The sequence below is a fragment of the Amblyomma mixtum genome, chromosome 9, assembly GCF_055824585.1.
Source record: "Amblyomma mixtum isolate Tamu chromosome 9, ASM5582458v1, whole genome shotgun sequence".
Taxonomy (NCBI): domain Eukaryota; kingdom Metazoa; phylum Arthropoda; class Arachnida; order Ixodida; family Ixodidae; genus Amblyomma; species Amblyomma mixtum.
In genome coordinates this window covers 63,457,933-63,477,110 of record NC_143020.1, presented here as the reverse complement: position 1 = coordinate 63,477,110, position 19,178 = coordinate 63,457,933, and the positions used below count along the sequence as shown (strand labels likewise).

Genomic DNA, 19,178 nt, shown 5'->3' with positions numbered 1-19,178 from the left:
CTCACAGATTTAACTAACCGACGTCACATCACAGGAATATGTCTATGTCATAAATATTATTATGATATAGCGCACAAGTCTTATCATCCCTGCCTGCCGCACCTCCAGGCACACGAGCCATGAAAAGACCACCTATCCTCCGCCCGCCCGCACATCTGTCTACAGTTTTTGTACGCACTGCGAAAGACTGGAATGACTTGCCTGCCCACGTTGTGCTCCATACTGACCCCATCACTTCTCAAATCATCAGCTGTAGCACTGTTATGCTCTGTAACGTACTCATGTGATTTGATATCCTTGAAAGGGCCTTTCAAGTAGTAAGAAATCAATAAATAAATGAAGGCATCTAAATGAAATATTGAATTAAATCTTAAGATACACCTAGTAAAACTTATTATAGCTGAATGGAATTCATGGTGACTCCAAAAACGATTCATTGAAATCATTCTCTGTATACCTGTTTATATATATATAGAAAAATATACATTTAAAGATCCTTCAAGTAATTGGTCAAATAAAATAAGACCCACTTCATTTTTACTTAAATGTAAAGCATTTTAATAAAAAAGAGAGAGAGCAAGGATCAATACTTTAATGCGAGGCTTGATTACTTAATTTCAAAGCTGAACTTTTGTTATTAAATATAAGTAGAAATAATTTGCTTATTGTTAAGCTTTAGTTGTTATCAAAGTTACATAATCAAAAAAGAAAACTTTGTAAAGCATGTATCGAATCCTATTAAAAGTGAAATCGGAGGAATGTACTGTCAGATGAATCTGTACTCACAGCAGAAATGGTGCAGACAAATAGCCCGTATAAAAGAATTTAAATGCCAGATTACAGTAAAAATCTATCAAATCAATAATGTGTACAGTACAATAAGGCTTGCACATGTAGTTGCAAAACAGTTTATGTACTGAGCGGAAGAAAATAAAAGGTACTGCACTCTTTCTATAAGTAAAGCATGAATGCCCGACAGTGTAGCAGCTGTCTTTCGTATCGAAGGCATTCATTGAAGTCATTTTATGCTGCCTTCGCATATCGTACGGATACACTTATACACACAGCTTATTCTTGAAAAAGAAGAGACCTCAACACGTGAGCTATACGGAGAAATGGTCACTATAAATCTTATTTGATGTTAATGCGCAAAGGTAGACAAAGTGATCAGGAAAAAACATCTTCCACTGCTTTATTCCGAATGTCTACTGGTCTTTTCACCCTTGTTTGCTCATTGGAGAAAGTGGGCTTGTAGACGCATGTCTCGTGTCTTTGTATTTTAAAAAGAAGAATGCTTATCCAACTGAAAATTTAAGCATCAACGAGGTTTCTTAAAAGCAAACAAGTTCTGTCCTTTGGTTGGCGCATGATAGTCGTAGTCGCTTATGCGCCATGAAACTCGACGCAATACAAAAGTACGCTATCTTGTCAGCGATGTTTGGTTTTTGATTTCTTTTTTTTTTTACTCCGGGAGAGAAATACGGAAGTCCCTGTAAGTTGAGAAAAAGGGAAGAGGGAGCTCTCACACTAGGGTACGGCCTCCCTTAGTCCACTACGAATGCGCCGATATTCATTACAACTGCTGAAGGAAAACGTTAGCGCCTGCAATCGCAACTAAGCGTACAAGGATCTTGTTGCATAGCGTCACCTAATCGCCTTTTCTGAAAACAAACCCGGACAGGAGCTGTATTTTAAAACACTACGCTTGATCAGGTCCTTGCAACAATTAAATGCCCTAGCCATGCACTGAGTTCAGCTAGGTACGCGTGACATGCATTGCGCGCGGGGCATCGAGCTGGACGCGTTCTATTGCGGCGCATTCAACGCGTCGGCAGAGTGTAGTTTCAGTACAGTGAAGAAATATCTTCACAGGTGGTTTCTATTCGCTGAGTACACAGGTGCGACGAGTGAACCATATCGCACGCAAAAGCTAAGCTGGATATAAAATTCGGATATAAAATTCAAGCGTTGCGCTCCATGGCATGCGATATCGAAACCAGAAGTGTAAAATTCAGTTTTGCTTTCGATCTTCCTGGAAGGTTACAACAGACAGCCAGTTTTCAATCATCTATACCTTGCACACATATCGAATTTTGCTGCGTCATTAGTACTTAATGGAGGCTTTATACGGGGTCTTCATTGCATGCTTTTTATTTTTAATTAAACGTGCCTCCGCCATACCATGCAGATAAAATATACGGTGGCGCAAGCTGCATCGCGGGCGGCATCAACAATCGCACATTTTTCGTGTGTTGCCGGTTGTGCCAGCACCTGAATTGTTCAAAAGAAAACATTCGACAGAAGTCTGTCTGGTTGGGAAATTTAATGTTAGGAGAAGGTAAGTGACGCCAACCAAGTAAAATACAGGAAAAACACGACGTTTCGGGACCGTTTCGGGACCGGAAGCGGCCTCCACTGCAGCCAACAAACATCGTGAGTGTCAAAACAAGAAGTTGTTTGCCCTACAGCAGCGGCAGAAGAAACAGCCTGACCCCCATAACTCTGGCTTTGTAAAGAACCTCTCCTCCCGTCGCTTAACACCGCCCGAATCCTCTGTTCTCGCAAAAGGACATGGATTCAACATATCATCTGGTCCCGCCCTCCCAAAACTAGTCGCGGCTGTTGAAGATGCGATCCAGCACCTGGAGCCGCACGTCAGGGAAGAGGTCCGCCTGAAAGCGATTGGTGTCATCGCCAAGGTACCCCCCAAATTTCCGAGCAATCTGTCTCAACTGGAACGAAAAGCCCTACGCGGTCTCAGGGACGACACCGACATCGTCATACTCCCGGCAGACAAGGGCAACTCTACAGTGGTGATGGACCGACGCGACTACGAGGAGAAGGCGTCAGCCCTTTTGAGCAGTGGGGCGTATGAGAAGGTTCGCAAGGATCCGACTTCAAACACTCAGGCAACACTCAACAAAACCCTGGCAGAGATGTTCAAGCGGCATCCTGATTTCAAATGGCTTTACCTCCGCCTCATCTCCAGAAACGGCTCAGCTCCAGGTTTTTACGGGCTACCTAAAACTCACAAACCTGGCGTCCCCCTTCGGCCAATTGTAGACTTCACCCTGTCTCCTCTGCGACGTCTCTCTGACTACCTGCACAAGGTGCTGGCGCCGCTCGCCGGCAGAACACCCACGCATGTACAGAATTCGCGGCATTTCGTCCAACTTGTCTCGAACCTTACCGTGGAGGAAGACGAAGGCCTAGTCTCGTTTGACATGGTGTCGCTATTTACCTGCGTACCGGTTCCCCTTGCTGTGTCCGTTGCTCGCCGCGCACTCGAAAACGACCAAACGCTGCACGAGAGAACTCCACTCAACGTCGATGAGGTATGTCGCCTTCTCGACCTCTGTCTGCGCAGTACCTTTTTCACCTACAACGGAGAATTTTTCAAGCAAACAACCGGAACTGCTATGGGGGCATCAATTTCAGTCACAGTGGCTAACCTAACCATGGAAGACGTCGAAAGCCGGGCCCTCTCCTCCTTTAATCCCAAGCCAAAGTTATTCCTCCGTTATGTAGACGACTGCTTTTGTGTGGTGAAAACCTCAGAGATAGAAAACCTCCAGAGTCATCTAAATTCAGTTGAACCGGCCATACAATTTACTGTTGAGCATGAACAGCAGGGCAGCCTGCCTTTTCTGGATGTCCTACTTACAAGGCACGACAAAGGCCTGCAGTCCTCGGTGCACAGGAAGCCAACCCACACAGGACGGTACCTACATTTCGATTCGAACCATCCCATCCCGCACAAAGCATCTGTCGTGACGTCATTACTGAAGAGAGCCGACTCCATATGTTCCTCAAGTGAAGAAAAAAGGAAGGAGAAGAACCGAGTCATTTCTGACCTCCAAAAGAACGGCTACCCAAGCTCATTCATCCGGCGCATTATCAGGAAACAAGAAAGGCAAAACAAAATCCGGTCTATTATTTCCTCAGACGCATGCCAGAAGCGGAAACGTGTTTGCATCCCCTACGTGAGAGGCGTGAGCGAGACGCTCGGTCGCATTCTCGGAAAAGAAGGGGTGCTGACAACGCACAAACCGACCAGCACTATCGGTCGCCTTCTCCCCCGCCCAAAAAACCGGCAGCCCAGAGAAAAGGCCCAGGGCGTCGTGTACAAAATTCCGTGTTCCGTCTGCCCGGCGTCGTACATAGGGGAAACGAAGAACTTCGCGGAAAGGATGAACCAACACAAAGCGGACGTCCGTCACATGAATCGTCAACGCAGCGCCGTGGCCGAACACTGTGAAGGGTGTGACCACCCAATTGACTTCGACAGCACCATTGTATTGGAAACAGAAGCTAACCCACGCAGGAGGCTTCTACTCGAGTCGTGGCACATACAGCAAACAGGAGAGAATGTTAATCGTTCCCTGGGGACTCTCCCCTCATCCTACGTCCATGGGCTGCGGCCATTGACCCGCAGGTCCTCCACACAGGGGCTTAAAAAGCCAAGCTGCGCTCGCCCGTAGTCACACCGTGAAGAAGGGGCCGAGCCGGTCCCGAAACGTCGTGTTTTTCCTGTATTTTACTTGGTTGGCGTCACTTACCTTCTCCTAACACCTGAATTGTTGCTTTACATATATTCGTTTTCGTGTATTGTCAGTCTGTGAGAAGAAAGAGCTTTGCAGAAGGAAATTTATGTGCCTACAGAGCAAGGATAACTTCGTACAACCCGGTGAACGTCACTTTTGCATCGTGCGCGTGTGTTGACATGGCCCTTCTTTGTCCGCCCGTGCCCAAATGTTACCGCGCAGTCACGTAAGGTTCGGGCTTATTAACGCCTTTGCCAGCAGCATGAAAGCCGCAGAAGTGTATAACCGCAATACCAGACAAATTTGCTTCAGTGAAACCTGCCGGAGTTATTCCTTTAGACCTGCTACTTCAACACTTGCATTGGCGGGCAAGTAGACGCAGTTGGCTGCAAAGCTGTAATTAGCGGTAATTTATGTAAATTCATTAGTTCTGTGTCTTCATCCGTGATGTTTGCATTCTTATATGTTCGTAATCACATAGCTAATGCAACAATTAGTTCTTTTACAGTCTGTAGCTTTGCTGTAAAAGGGGTGATGATTTATGAATTCTGTCTCGTCATATGGGATAGCCGTTCATGGTGCGTTATGGTGACTTGTGAAAGCTGGTGAATCATGTCACGATGGCGGTACCTGTAACCAGCAGTTTATGCCGAAACTGATGGAAACAGCTTCACAGCATATCACTTGTCTTTTTTTTTTTATTGTATACGGAAGTAGTCCCCTTGGCATGCAAGTATAAAATCCTTTTTCCACGTCCTAATGTATCCGCATCCCAGGAATGAAAAATGCATGACACCCTTCAGTTCCACTAAATACAGCACTTTGTAAGGCAGGACTAAATCCCATAGCCATACTAAACAATGCTGGTGTCATATTTCTGTGTGTCTTTCTTGTGTGTTCTTGGTTTTGCAGGCATTTTAGGAGTACCTGTAGGCAGGGGACGAAGATTCCAGCGGAACTGCTGCCAGCCTGTGCTGAACTATACCTTGATGCTCTTTTCCTGTAAAATATGCAGTTGCATAAATCGCAGGAAGAGGGGACAGGGGGTTTCTGACCCCCTTTTCGCTTAGCTGGGGGTCAGTCGTAGCCGTTCAAGCGCCATAAAACTCAACGCAAAACAACACTTACGCTATCTTGTCAACGCGGTGTTTGCTTTTGATTACAGGTCATTAGATTGCGCCCAGAGCTTGTTTGTTTTCTGTTTCTTTTTTTACTCCGGGAGAGAAATACGGAAGTCCGTGTATGTTGGGGAAAAGGGAAGAGGGAGCTCTCACACTAGGGTACGGCCTCCTTTAGTCCACTACGAATGCGCCGATATTCATTACAACTGCTTAAGGAAAACGTTAGCGCCTGCAATCGCAACGAAGCGTACAAGAATCTGGTTGCATAGCGCCACCTGATATCATTTTCTGAAAACAAACCCAGACAGCAGCTGTATTTTAAAATACTACGCATGATCAGGTCCTTGCAACAATTAAATGCCCTGGCCATGCACTGAGTTCAGCTAGGTGCGCGTGACATGCATTGCGCGCGGGGGGATCGAGCTGGACGCGTTCTATTGCGGCGCATTCAACGCGTCGGCAGAGTGTAGTTACAGTACAGTGACGAAATATCTTCACAGATGGTTTTTATTCGCTCAGTACGCAGCTGCGACGAGTTACCATCGCACGCACAAGCTAAGCCGGATATAAAATTTGGATATGAAATTCAAGCGTTGCGCTCCGTCGGGTGCGATATCGAAACCAGAAGTGTCAAAACTCAGTTTTGCTTTCGATCTGCCTGGAAGTATATTCTAGGCACTATACTGGAAGGTCACAACAGGCAGCCAGTTTTCAGTCATCTATACCTTGCACAAAGATCGAATTTTGCTGCGTTATTAGTACTTAATTGAGGCTGTATACGGGGTCTTCATTATATGCTTTTTTTTTTTTGTAATTAAACGTGCCTCCGCCAACCATGCAGGGAAAATGTACGATGGCGCAAGTGGCATCGCGGGCGGCATCGACAATCGCACACTTTTCGTGTGTTGCCGGTTGTGCCAGTGCCATGAGCTGTTGCTTTACGCATTCCTTTTTGTGTGCTGTCAGTCTGTGAGAAGAAGAAAGAAGCTTTGCAGAAGGAAATCTTTGCGCATACAGAGCAACGATAACTGCATCCGACACGGTGAACGTCACTTTTTCATCGTGCGCGTGTGAAGATATTGGTCCGTCTTTGTGCGCGCGTGCCCAAATGTTACCGCGCAGTCACGTAAGATTCGGGCTTATTAACGCCTTTGCCAGCAGCATGAAAGCCGCAGAAGGGTATAACCGCAATACCAGACAAATTGTCTTCAGTGAAACCTGCCGGAGTCGTTCCTTTAGACCTGCTACTTCAACACTTGCACCAGCGAGCAAGTAGACGCAGTTGGCTGCAAATCTGTAATTAGCGCTAATTTATGTAAATTCATTAGTTGTGTGTCTTCATCCGTGATGTTTGCGTTCTTATATGTTCGTAATCGCAAAGCTAATGCAACAATCGGTTCTTTTACAGTCTGTAGCTTTGCTGTAAAAGAGGTGATGATTTATGAATTCTGTCGCGTCATGTGTGGTAACCGTTCATGGTGCGTTATGGTGACTTGTGACAGCTGCTGAACTATATCATGGTGGCGGCACCTGTAACCAGCAGTTTATGCCGAAACTGATGCAAACAGCTTCACAGCATATCACTTGCCTTTTTTTTTTTTTTGCATAGGGAAGTAGTCCCCTTGGCATGTAAGTATAAAGGCTCTTTCCTCGTTGGCGTTGCATAACCCTCCTCGCAGCGCCGCCCCTCCTCCTCCGCTCTATGAGTGTGCTCGTCCTATTTTCCCGTTTTCGTTTGTTTACTGGATGTTTCTATTGCACTGATTTGTGCACCTCGTTTGAATTATTCGTAGCGGCGACTTGAGTTTTCCCGCATAGAACTTACACTGATACCGCGCAAACGTTACCACGTTCAGGAATTGGCGGATAAGTGTTGTATTTGGCATTCGAGGGAAAAGACAAGAAAGTAATTTATTCTTTGAACAAATGCACCGGGAATGAAACAAACTAGATGCAGCATCAGCATTCTCTCTGTAGACTTTTTGAGAGCTGGATTCATTCTTTCTGGGACAGTGGCACGCAGTAGGTCAGCTGCACACAAATTTATTTTTCCTCTGGTGCAAAGTAAGCAGTGTAAACATTATAAGAAAACCTAAGTCACCGCTACGAATAATTCAAACAAGGTGCACAGATCAGTGCAATAGAAACATCCAGTAAACAAACGAAAACGGGAAAATACGACGAACACACTCTGAGAGCGGAGGAGGAGGGGCGGCGCTGCGAGGAGGGTTATGCAACGCCAACGAGGAAAGAGCCAGTATAAAATCCTTTTTCTGCGTCCTAATGTATGCGCACCGCAGGAATGAAAAATGCATGACACCCTTCCGTTCCACTAAATACAGCACTTTAAAAAGCAGGACTACATCCCATAGCCATACTAAGCAATGCTGGTGTCATTTTTTTGTGCCTTTCTTGTGTGTTCTTGGTTTTGCAGGCATTTTAGGAGTACCTGTAGGCAGGGGAAGAAGATTCCAGCGGAACTGCTGCCAGCCTGTGCTGAACTATACCTTGATGCTCCTGTCCTGTAAAATGTGCAGTTGCGTAAATCGCAGGAGGGGACAGGGGGTTCCTGGCCCCCTTTTCGCCTAGCGTGGGGGGACTCCGCTTTCAAATATCCCCCCCGCCCCCCCGACGTTCGTCCTGGGTCTCCTTGGTCTGCATTGAATGATACGAGCAGTACATGCAACACAGGAAAGCAGTGGGAGTGAGGAGGCCTATTCCCTTCCACAGAGTGACTTAGTCAAGAAACAGTGCTGAAACGTCGCTGAAATTTGCTGAAACGTCGGCGACGGCGAACAGAGACCAAAGGCAACAACTGAAATTCATATAGGGCATTGGGAGTGACGAAGGCAGTTTTTTTCTGTTCATGTTCATCGAGCTCTATCTGCCAGTAGCCGCTCTTTAAATCAGTCGAGGAAAAAAATTTTGGTGTGGCGAAGTCAGTTGATTACAGTCTGCCAGCAATCAAAGGACATGTCATGGCTGCATGTTTTACTTTCCTTTCACTTCAAGCCTCTGCTTTTCTAGCATTGAGTCAGTCTGTGAATGAGACAGATGTTAATGGGTAGACGCGCCTGCGTGTTCGAGGGTCAGTGCCACGCAAACCCTCGAAGCTTTCTTCGGGGTTTTTCTCTTTTTCGGACTTGGAGAATGTTTTAACAGTGAGCATGACAGGAGCTGATAGATACTATCCTTTGGAGGCATACGTAATACTACTTCATGTGAGCTGGACATATTTCTTCAAAAAATGGAAATAAGTACAACACTGAGCAGTGTCTGCCACCGTCACTTTCAGTCTCTTAAAACTGCTTGTCTGATTAGAAAAAGGGGAATGTCCCTTCCAACATCTCGGGCCCACGCCCCCTATGAGTAAAAAATGAAGGAGCATGTAGGCCATGATTGTCGAGTGAGAAAGTGATGCTGTTAAATGCTGATGAAATAGCATAACTGCTGTACTGGGATGCTTAAATGGCACAATGCACACTTTAGATTCGAGTAAAGCTAGAAAACAACATTATACTCGGTGCTAGAGGTCTTTTCAGGCCGGTATCGAGACTGGGTCTGGCCCTATTCGCCATTACCTCGGTCCTGACTCTGAACCTGTCTGCGGCGTGCCTATCTTAACGATTTCTAATGTCTGGACCGGCCTGGTGCTCGTTCATTCGTGTCCGTGCAGTCCCATTTGCTTCTCGTGACGATATTTCACTCTTAAAAAAAAAAAACGGAAATACAACAAGCAATAAACAGGCATCTGTGTAGTAACTGAAAAAGTTGCAGAAACCAAGAAGAGTAAACATCGGGTCCGTACCAGCGACGAGTACCTCCTCAAGCTGGGCACAACTGGAAAAATCGGGTTTTAAAAAGAGCGCTGCATACCATCCTTTTCAGTGGTTCGTGAGGAAACGCGTCAAGAGAAAGAAATTCTAAAAACAATGGATTTAGCACAAGCGTAACCTATTCCTGTTGTAAGCGCGCTAGGACGCTTAGCGTCCTAGCACACATTGATTGCATTATTACCGGCCTAGATTTACTTACATTGCGAGGAGGTTTCATGCAGCAGTGAGAAATATGGAATCATATTGCTTTCAAATAGAGCCCCCTTCAAGCAGCACTGGTAGCTTTATAAAGGCCAAACACACCAATTCCCAAGAGGGGGATTAGGAATCCCAAGAACCACGTCCGCATTGGTTACGAATGCATGTTCTTGTTCTGACGCTCTTTGGGTTAGGTTTCTACACTGATGTCTTCAATTTCATTTTTAAAATTTCATGGGCCACATTTTTAAGCTTAATGCAGATAAGTGCTATGCACCTTTATGCCAGAGTTAGATAGCTTATGTGCGTGTCTCGAATGATATATTGATTGCAAGTCATCGCGGTGATATGAACTCTCCACAGCATGGAGGAACTCGGACAAGGCTACCGGCTAATTACTGCACCTGCACAAACTAGCAATAGGGATGGGACAAAATACCGTGTTCCCAGCTTCCGCAGAATCCCCTTCTTCGGTCGGCCGCAGGCGTCGCCATCCTACCTCGCCCTCAGGCATCCTTTTTCGCGGCAGTAAATAATTCCTGCTAAAAATCAAAGCCTGCAACATTGTTGCAAAAACAGAGATTATAATATGAAGCTAAGCTCGGACTCGCTCACGGCTCCGATCATAATCTGAATCTGAGTTCGGATCTGACTCACACAGCACTCAAATCATCATCTGATTATGAGCCTGAGTGAGTCTGCTCATGAGTCAGTCCGCTGATCTAGGACTGCGTTTTACTTATTCCTTACACAAAGTCTATAAACAACGCTGTTCTGGCCTTGAAGACTTCTTTTTACTTTACTACACATTGTTTTGAATTGCAGTCATGAGCAGCAGTATTAGGAGGACTCGGAGTACATGCTCGAGGAAGAACCTTTGAATGCATCCTACTGCTACGAACATATGCAGAACCTTACCTTCACTTATGTGCATGTGCAAAGTTAGGTGCACGAGAATCCATCTGTCTGCACAAAGAGAACTATCCAGACCAGCTGTGCTAAAAATATCACAAGTGATATTGCATTTTAGCTGGTAAAAAACATCGTTTCAAAAAATGTGTACTTGCAGTTTACACTACATTGCCATTGCACTTCTTTTTCCTTGTGCATATCATTTCACATTTTGTGCCTGCAGAAGAAAGAAAACAGCAGAATGTGTAGTCGGACATGGATTTTGTGCATCCTCATTTCCTTGTGTATTGCCATTTGCTCAAAAGCACGCAGACCCTGCTGCTTGTGACATTTATGTTTTTTTTATTGTGACGCTTGTTTTTTCTCCTTTATTGCAGGCCTTTACTGATAAGCCAATGTGTACAAGGTCCCAGAGGAAGAACCCTTCAATACCACACCTGACAACCTTGCATGACTCCATTGTTTGATGCTCATAATCTGGAAAATTGCATGTGCAGTAATCTGGGTGCATTGTTGAGCTCTCAGTGGGATTCTCATTTCATTTCAGTCGTGGTATTAACTGAACACCTGACCACATGGAGGAAACAAGTGAAGCCTGCAACGTGTGTGCTCTTGTGGCGGGCAATTAGTAGTAGTAGTGGTGGTGGTGGTGTGACACTTTTATTAGAACATCCTTTCTATTAGGCGTTCAGTATGTCCTGGGCCAAGGCGACGAGGGCGCGTTGCAGGTTCAGGTCCCGGGAGGCGAGCCAGATGGGCCACGGTGGGGGGGGGGGTGTGGGGAAAGGATAGGCGGGGGACTGGAAGGCTGCGTGGCACTGTGTAAGGCAGTGTTCTGTGTCTGCATATGTGTGTGGACAGTTTGGGCACTGAGGTGTGGAAGAGTACCGGTACAGATAAAGTTTGGCTGGTGTAAGTAGGAGATTAAACTGTATTCGGCGAAGAATGCGAGCTTCACAGATCGATAAGGATGGGTGTGGTGGCGGTAAATCAGCTTAGTCCCATTTTTGCTGCGTGTAGTATTCGTCGGCAGTGTGTTTGTAACCCCTGATCGCCTGCTCCGTCGGTGGGCTCGTCCATGGGATCCCCGGCGCCTGGTGTACAGTTTCGCAGGCAAGCTGGTGAGCCAGCTCATTGCCGGGGATGCCCATGTGACCAGGGATCCCCCGAAGGGTCACCGGTCGTGGGCTTAATGCTAAGAGGACGGCATCTAAGGCCGATCGGGTAGGGAAAGGGAGGGCTCTTTCATGGAAGGCACGCATAGCTGCCTGCGAGTCTGTATGGACAACGTATTGGGGGGCACGGGTGGCAAAGTGTGTGATGGCATCGGCGGTTCCGTGTATATCTTGGGCGAAGGTGGGGATGTGTATGGACCGGTTGTGTGAGTGCTGGTTGCAGAGAGGGAAGGGTGGAGGAAGGAGGCTGCTGTGGAGCCCGCGGTTTCCGTGAGACAGGCGTCTGTGTAGGCCGCCGCCGCAGCGTCCAAGGGTGGCTTGTGGTTGTATGCGTATGCTTGGCGGCGGCCTGCGTGTGTGTGTGCGGACATGTTGCTTGGAATGGGTGCGAGGCGGAGGTTAGGGGGATAGATCGGAGACTGCGGTGTGTCTGGGAAAGAGATGGGTGCGTAGGGAGTCTGGGATAGTATCCACCGCCCAGCTGATGTACTGGACAGGCGGATGATTTGTCTCTCCTAGTGCAGGTTAAGGAGGGCTTGAAGGGGATGGAAAAGACCTGTTCTCTACAGGGTGTCTGTAGAAGGCTGAGGGGGGAGCCCTAGTGTTTCTTTGCATAGTGTATTCAGGGCCCGGGTCAGTTTGTCTTGTTGTGTATTTGTAACTGGGCTCTGAACAAATTCCTGTACTACATGCCTTAGTAGTAGTAGTAGAATCACATTATTTGGTCACTCAGAGGCTGAACGGCCATGGGGCATTCCAGAAGACAATGGGTCAAATTGGCGCATGTTTTAGGGCTGTTATAAGATTCAGGAGATGTAGCATGTTTTTGTGAGAAAGTCTGTGCTAGTGTCAGTAGGACATTGCATGTCCATTCATCAAGTAGCTTTTTGACACAGAGAATTAAAAAAAATATAAGCATCTGGTGCACACCTTTTACAAAGGAGGCCCATTGGCTCCGAAATATGGTACTCAGTCAAAAATACAAATCGCAGAAAATGACGCCTTTATTTTTGGCGAAAATGGCATGAATCCGACTCCATCCTGCTTTTCAGTGATCAATGCAAGATCACGTCTGAGGTGATGGTCATTGTGAAGAACTTCATCTGTGACATCGCATGAAAGCACGAAATGCAATTATGCTGCTACTTGTGTGATTGTTGTGTTATGTGGATGAATTGATTTTTTCATTTGTACAATATTCTTTAATTTTTCAATCGAAGCAGAAACATCAATGATGAAAATTGCACGCTTTAGAACTTTTGCCTTTCCTGCCTCTGTGTCTGACGAATCAATGTTTTTCCTGATTCTTGTGCTGTATGTCCTCGAATATGCTATGTGAAAGGTTGCTTACGTAATTCCATGTAACTCCACCACTTTACACTCCTGGTTGGGGCATTATGAAGGCTGTAGCTCTGCAAAACCTGTGTTGTATCATGTAGTGGATTTTATATTCTATTGTATTTGCCGCTGTTTCCTGGTTTATGGGTGTCGTTTTGGCGTTGCTGAAGAGAGTACACTATGTTCCCTTGTAGTTGGTCACAATTGACCGACCTCATTTCGTCATGCACGTAGCATTACTGACCCTGTCCAAACAACATCCATTGCTGTGTTCATTTAGTCTGCATCCTGACATCTCTCGTTTTGTTTTCAGGATTTTTTTAGACTAGGCAACATTTTGCTGTATGGAGTGTCCTATGACAATGTTTATTTTAGTTTTCTAACAATAGTGAGCGTTGATCTGCACATCTGGAATTCATCGTGTATGGATTTCATTTCCTGATGCTAGTACGGGCTTTTATTTGTCTGTAAGGTGGAAATTGTTCTGTTAAAATCCAAAGCCATTTGAAAAAATTGGCCTATGCTTTTTTTAAGCTTTATGTTCTAGTGGTGCTATTCACTACTGCAGAATGCAGTGCCAGTTTTACCGGATTTTCTCTCCCGCTGTGCCTGTTTTTTAGTTTTGCCCGACGAGTTCCCTTGCATCACTGAATGTTTCTAAAATTATTATAGTGCTGCTGTGATTTCTGCTCAGAATAATGCAACAACTGATGACAAGTCACACCTTTGCTCGCTGTTTCTCGCCACATTCACTCTCCCTGCAATGGTGGCCTAGTCATTGGAGCGTGCATCTCGCATGTAGGATGTGCAGGGTTGGATTCCCTGTGCCACTGGGTACCCACCAGTGGTACGATACGCAAGCTTCCCCCCTGGCTTCTGCTGGGTGGAATGCCTGGAAGTGGGTCTTAGACTTCCCCTGGTGTTGATGAAGGTCCCTTATATCACGATGCATCATCAGCTCTCACTCTCGTTACTGTCCTATGAGCTTACCTGATCACCATGTTCTCAGGGATGGACTTCTTCCGTGCCGACCATGGTGTTCGAAAAGCTGGCCGCCTTAAACCTCTTTCAGAGCAGCGCATTGAGAAACTTATGTCTTGGTTGTTTCTTCCTTCCTTTTGCCCTGATTTCTCGTCCCAAAATTTGGGATGCAGGTGTCACAAAAGTAAATATGGTATGCTCTAACTTCACTCAAGACAGAGTAGTGTGCAGTTGCAGACGTGCTTCTACTCGATTAATTGCACTCTTCGAGATGATCGAGGCAGAACATGATGTTCAACACATTGGCAACATTCGTGGGCAGCTGTGAAATACGCTTTTCTACAAGTTGCGATGCTCTGAAAGTTTTTTTCCCTGTGCGCAGTACAATGGGTGTAAGAGGTTTATTAAAAGATGAATGCTCTGTCAATCTGTTGTGTTATTAAAAATAACACACTCGTTAGTTCTTAAGCCTGTGTAAGTAGTCTTGTACTGTCCTTCCCATGAAGCCAGAAATGGTGCATGTTCATTCGTCGATGGAATAGCTGTTGGCATGGTTCCGGTATAAATTTGTAGGCAACCGTCAGTTTTTCGTGAGCATAAGTATACTAATCATCTGCATGCAGAATTAAAAGTTGGCAATATTTGCCTTAGAACTCTCTTCTTTCCAGGCTCGCCCTACTGTATTCACAAAACCCGAAAAAGCTGTTTTACTTGTGTGTATTCCATGTTCACCGCCTCTTGCCGATAACACCGTGTGAGCGTTTGCACTCGTAATCTTTTGTGTTTATGGATACAATCTGGCTTTCACATGCAGGTTTGAGCTCCGGGGACCACAAACATGGAGTACCTTCATTGCAGTACTCACCAGGTTAGAATCTGCAGTTTTTCTTTGTATATGCTTTCATAAAGGTTGTCTTTCAAAGAGGAGGTTTTAGGATACTGAAGCTTTAGTTTACTGAACTGTGGTGAAGGATCATGATTTGTGCGTTCATTATTCTGGAAAGTTGTTTTTTATGATGTCAACTATACTCATCAAACTAGGACAGATATGGGTTCCGTTCATTGCAGCAAGAAGTTGTGCAGGAAAGACCAAATCCTCGTATGGCTTTTAGCTTTTAGCCTTTTCCTCTTATTAGACACTGTCTGAGGAGCAAATATTACAAAAAGAAATGGCTTTATGCATTGGGCTAAGCATAGCTGACTGCCACTTAATTTTCTGTTATGCCCACCTGTGACTGGAGAGATATCTTGACCATAGAGACATCTTGTTTCAGGCCTGAGTTCTCAGTTGATGATCTGTTGAATAAAGCTTGATAGACATCCATAGCTTTTGATGAGTGTGTCCTCTGCATTCAACTTTCGGCCTGTGCAACGCAGGTTCATTCGTGACACTGAGCGACCATGGCATACCTCATCTGCAAGAATCAACCAGTGAAAGCCACCCTGCGAGCCACTGCCCAGAATCTACTGCTTCTGACATGAGTTACCACCGGGGCAAACACACAGGAAATAAGCTGCACGAATGCACCCATTGCAACAAGGGATTCAAAAGAAGATACCATCTTTTGCAGCATCTCCGAATTCATACAGGTGACCGCCCATACCATTGTAACGACTGTGGTAGCAGCTTTGCACGAAAGGACAATCTAGAGGCACACCAGCGCACTCATACAGGTGACCGCCCTTACCATTGTGACGATTGTGGTAGCAGCTTTGCACGAAAGGACTATCTAGAGGCACACCGGCGCACTCACACTGGTGAACGACCTTACCGTTGTGACCATTGCGGTGACAGCTTTGCACAGGCAGTCACCCTAAAAACACACCAGCGCACTCACACAGGCGAACGTCCTTACCGTTGCGACCACTGTGGTAGCAGCTTTGCAGAGAAGAGTAACCTGGTGAGACACATCCGTATCCACACGGGTGAAAAGCCGTTTGAGTGTCAGCTGTGCCCCATGGCTTTTGTGGTACGTTCAGATCTTGCAAGGCATATTAGATCCCATAAGGGCGAAAAGCCCTTCCAATGTGACTTGTGTGAAAAGACATTCAGTGGCAGGCAATATTTGAACCGCCACAAGAAGGCTATTCACCAAAAATAGCAGTGGTCCGTGAGGCCCTTAGTCGATACGTTTTGCTAGCTACCATTTTGTATGCAAGGTAATGAGATTCTAGCTGTGTACCCTATGAAAGGCGTTGGTAGCTAACCTGCACTATTAACTACATTTGTAAGTTTTGTTCACTTTGAGGCTGTTTTCAGAAAACAACATTTGCTGTTCCCTTAGACTATATATTAAGGCTAAGTCTTTCCTGAACACGAAGAGCGAGCCTGCTATGCTCGTAAACGTGTATGAATGGAAATAAAATCACTTTCATACCTGTTAGGCATCAGTTCTATTTTTAGAGTGCCTTTCTAAAACTTGATATCCAATGTATATCGCTGCTGGCAAGTTCTCAGCCTGCCTCAGTGAAGAAATAATTCTTGGAGTAAAAGTGCACAAAACAATTCCTTTTAATCTTTAAGCCTGAGTGAGCTAATTTTTGCGACAATAAATATAAATTCAATCATTTATATCACTGTCCCTATAAATGTTTGTATGAGAACCAAGAAAAACTTGTTCTTGTGTAACTCTTTGTCTATTTATTCCAGCGATGTTAGTGGCAGGAACGAGTGAAGACTAGTCGGTGTCCAGCCTCAGAATGAGGCTGCTTTACCATTACTCGGAGCACTGTCTCTGCTGGATATAAATGGCATAATATTTGTGGATCATTGTGTCGGCACCATTTTTAATAATTTTTAATTGTCAGAATATCAGCGGTTTGTGACCATTTCACATTGTGCTAGCTTCTGTGTTGTTTTGGTGTTCCTTGAAAAAGCCTTGTCGATTTACATAAGGTGTTCATGATAACACGCTGCAAGGGTTGTGGCTGCCGAAACAAAGAATACTGTGATTAGTGCCTACAAAAACACTGTTATCTTGTAGTGTATTCTAAAGCTCGTAATTTGGGTCCATTGTGTGTAATTCCTTAGTGCACATGAGTAGTATTTTGTAGCAGTTTCTATTTCAAAATGTTAATTCATTTCGGCTGTTTGTAAAACTGACTTGCTTGACATATTGTGCATGAAAATTCAAAACCATTGCAGTTCTTCAAAAAGCTGTTTTTTTTTTTCATGTTGCACTTCGAGCATCCTTAGACATCACTGTGCCTTGCATCCAGGAAAGAACTGCTATCACTTATAGATGACAGAATAAGTAGCAGTACTAACGGACAGCACTAACTTATAGATGATAGCAGTAAAGAATATTGCAAACACAAGTAGTGTTTTTCAGAAGCTTCTCCAAGTTTTTGTTTCATACTACAAACGGATCATATCTTAAAAGAATCCAGACACAGTATTGGATGGTAATGAGCTGGATTACCAGATGAGATTAGGAAGTGTTTTGGGATGAGGTGGCTCTATCTGTCTGGAAAAGCACAGGGTGTATTTGGGGTGAGCGAGAGAGACTTTTGTTGTGCTGTGGATGTAGTTCGATGCACAGAATTGAAGATAAAATGTTTGTCAGCAATGATACCAGTCGCCTTGTTTCTATGAAGCCACACTGAAGCCGCCATTGCAGCAGAGTGGCTCTAAACACTGTAGTTTTCTTCGTAGACCTATGGCCATACAAGCTCCAGGCTAAGAGTGTCCCTTCCGATGCCGTTAATTTATTCTTTTACCCTCTCTTCTGAGTGCAAAGTACAATAAGGAGCAACATAACAGTCCCTATTGGACAGTTCAAGCTGGCTGGAGTAAACGGACAGTGGAAGGGCGAGTCTACCTCCGCTTGGGCTCCAGGAACCACTGGGCACTGGTTTGTCAGTCTACGCACATCCCCCTTACGCAAGGCTAAACCTACGACCCTCCTGATGATGAAGGCGCCACTTAAAAAAAAAAGTGGCTGTGGTTCATCACTGTATGCAACAGTGAATGGGAAAAGCAGAATGCTGAGAATTGGGGGTATGAGTGCAGACTATGCTGTGAGCTTAGGCCAGTGTTTCAGCCCCATAGTTATATGCAGCTGTCAGCTTGTGCCTGAAGAACGGTCATAAAAGAACAGTGGAAGAAAAGAAGGAACCCAAGACGCTTCCCACTACCAAGCCAGCGATACGTGTTGTTTCAGGAGGAGCATCCATCCTGCGAATGTTGCTTTCAAAATTTTAGTGCCATCAAATGGAGAGAAGACTGATAGGGGAGGTATGGGAAACTTCCAGTTCACCTTCAAAAGATGTGGGAAAGACTAGATGCTGCAGCAGAAAAAGTTTGTGCTTTGAAAGCACGAAAGGTTGAATGCATCAGAGGAAGTGCATACTCATGAGCATTCACCGGCAGGTGATGTGATGGCTCAACAGGAGTGGTGTCTCTTCTACTTTAATTTTAACGAGAAAACTAAACGGCATCTTTGAGGATCCGCACACCTTGTTCACCCACCGAGTGAAGCAGTCGCTTGCTTCTCCGACCAGCAGTGGTGCGCTGCTCTGTGTTCTGGCTGCTCGGACAGCCAGTCTGGGAAGTGTACGTGCGAGCGTAACCAGTTTATCATCAGTTATAGAAAATCCAGGCTCGTGCCGATGTTCTGAATTGCTTCTTAAAGAACGCAGACCATAATGCTATATTGTACACACTTCACTTTAATGCACATTGACACATTTTCCGAAAATATAAACGGCTAATGGACATGTATTACAAGAATGTTTAGGAAACTAAAAATACGATGAATATGCAGCATTTTATGGCAATCGTTGAAAATCAGAATGCTACCTTGGCAGTGCCGTAGTACCAAAGAATTGAGAAAGAACATTACTACTATCTCAGGGTGCACCCATCTTCATTAAAGTGACTTTAATCTTCATCACAGTGTTACGCCCTCTCTGAGACTCTAGAAGAAACAATAAATGATAACATTGTGAACGGCATCATTTCAACTTACTCTCTAAGCATACTCATGTGCCTGATTTCACCATACAAATGCAGTTACACCACTAATCGACGACATCATACACAACGTAACAAGAGCCATTTGCAGAGTTCCA

The 19,178-nt window shown here is 45.2% G+C and overlaps 2 protein-coding genes across 5 annotated transcripts in view; both read left to right on the top strand.

Annotated features, from left to right (window-relative positions):
- LOC149329352 (uncharacterized) overlaps positions 1-19,178 on the top strand; it is a 245,431-nt gene that overhangs the window by 163,059 nt on the left and 63,194 nt on the right. Inside the window, exon 9 of one of the 4 annotated variants that reach the window (XM_089561857.1) lies at positions 5,457-6,411. The exons of the other annotated variants lie outside the window; for them this stretch is intronic. Coding sequence (XP_089417983.1) covers positions 5,457-5,614 — 158 coding nt within the window. The 3' untranslated portion in view covers positions 5,615-6,411. Of the gene's footprint in view, positions 1-5,456; positions 6,412-19,178 lie in introns of those variants that run through there. 4 annotated transcript variants of the gene reach the window in all.
- LOC149329353 (uncharacterized) lies at positions 11,582-17,677 on the top strand. The gene is made up of 4 exons (XM_089561195.1): positions 11,582-11,596; positions 13,927-14,026; positions 14,920-14,973; positions 15,483-17,677. Exons 1-4 carry the CDS (start codon positions 11,582-11,584, stop codon positions 16,205-16,207), a joined length of 894 nt encoding a protein of 297 aa, XP_089417321.1. The 3' UTR covers positions 16,208-17,677.

Coding starts and splice junctions, on each gene's coding strand:
- LOC149329353 (XM_089561195.1), top strand. Junction 14,027..14,919: donor GGTGGAATGCCTGGAAGTGG/GTCTTAGACTTC, acceptor TTTCACATGCAG/GTTTGAGCTCCGGGGACCAC. Junction 14,974..15,482: donor TTCATTGCAGTACTCACCAG/GTTAGAATCTGC, acceptor TGTGCAACGCAG/GTTCATTCGTGACACTGAGC.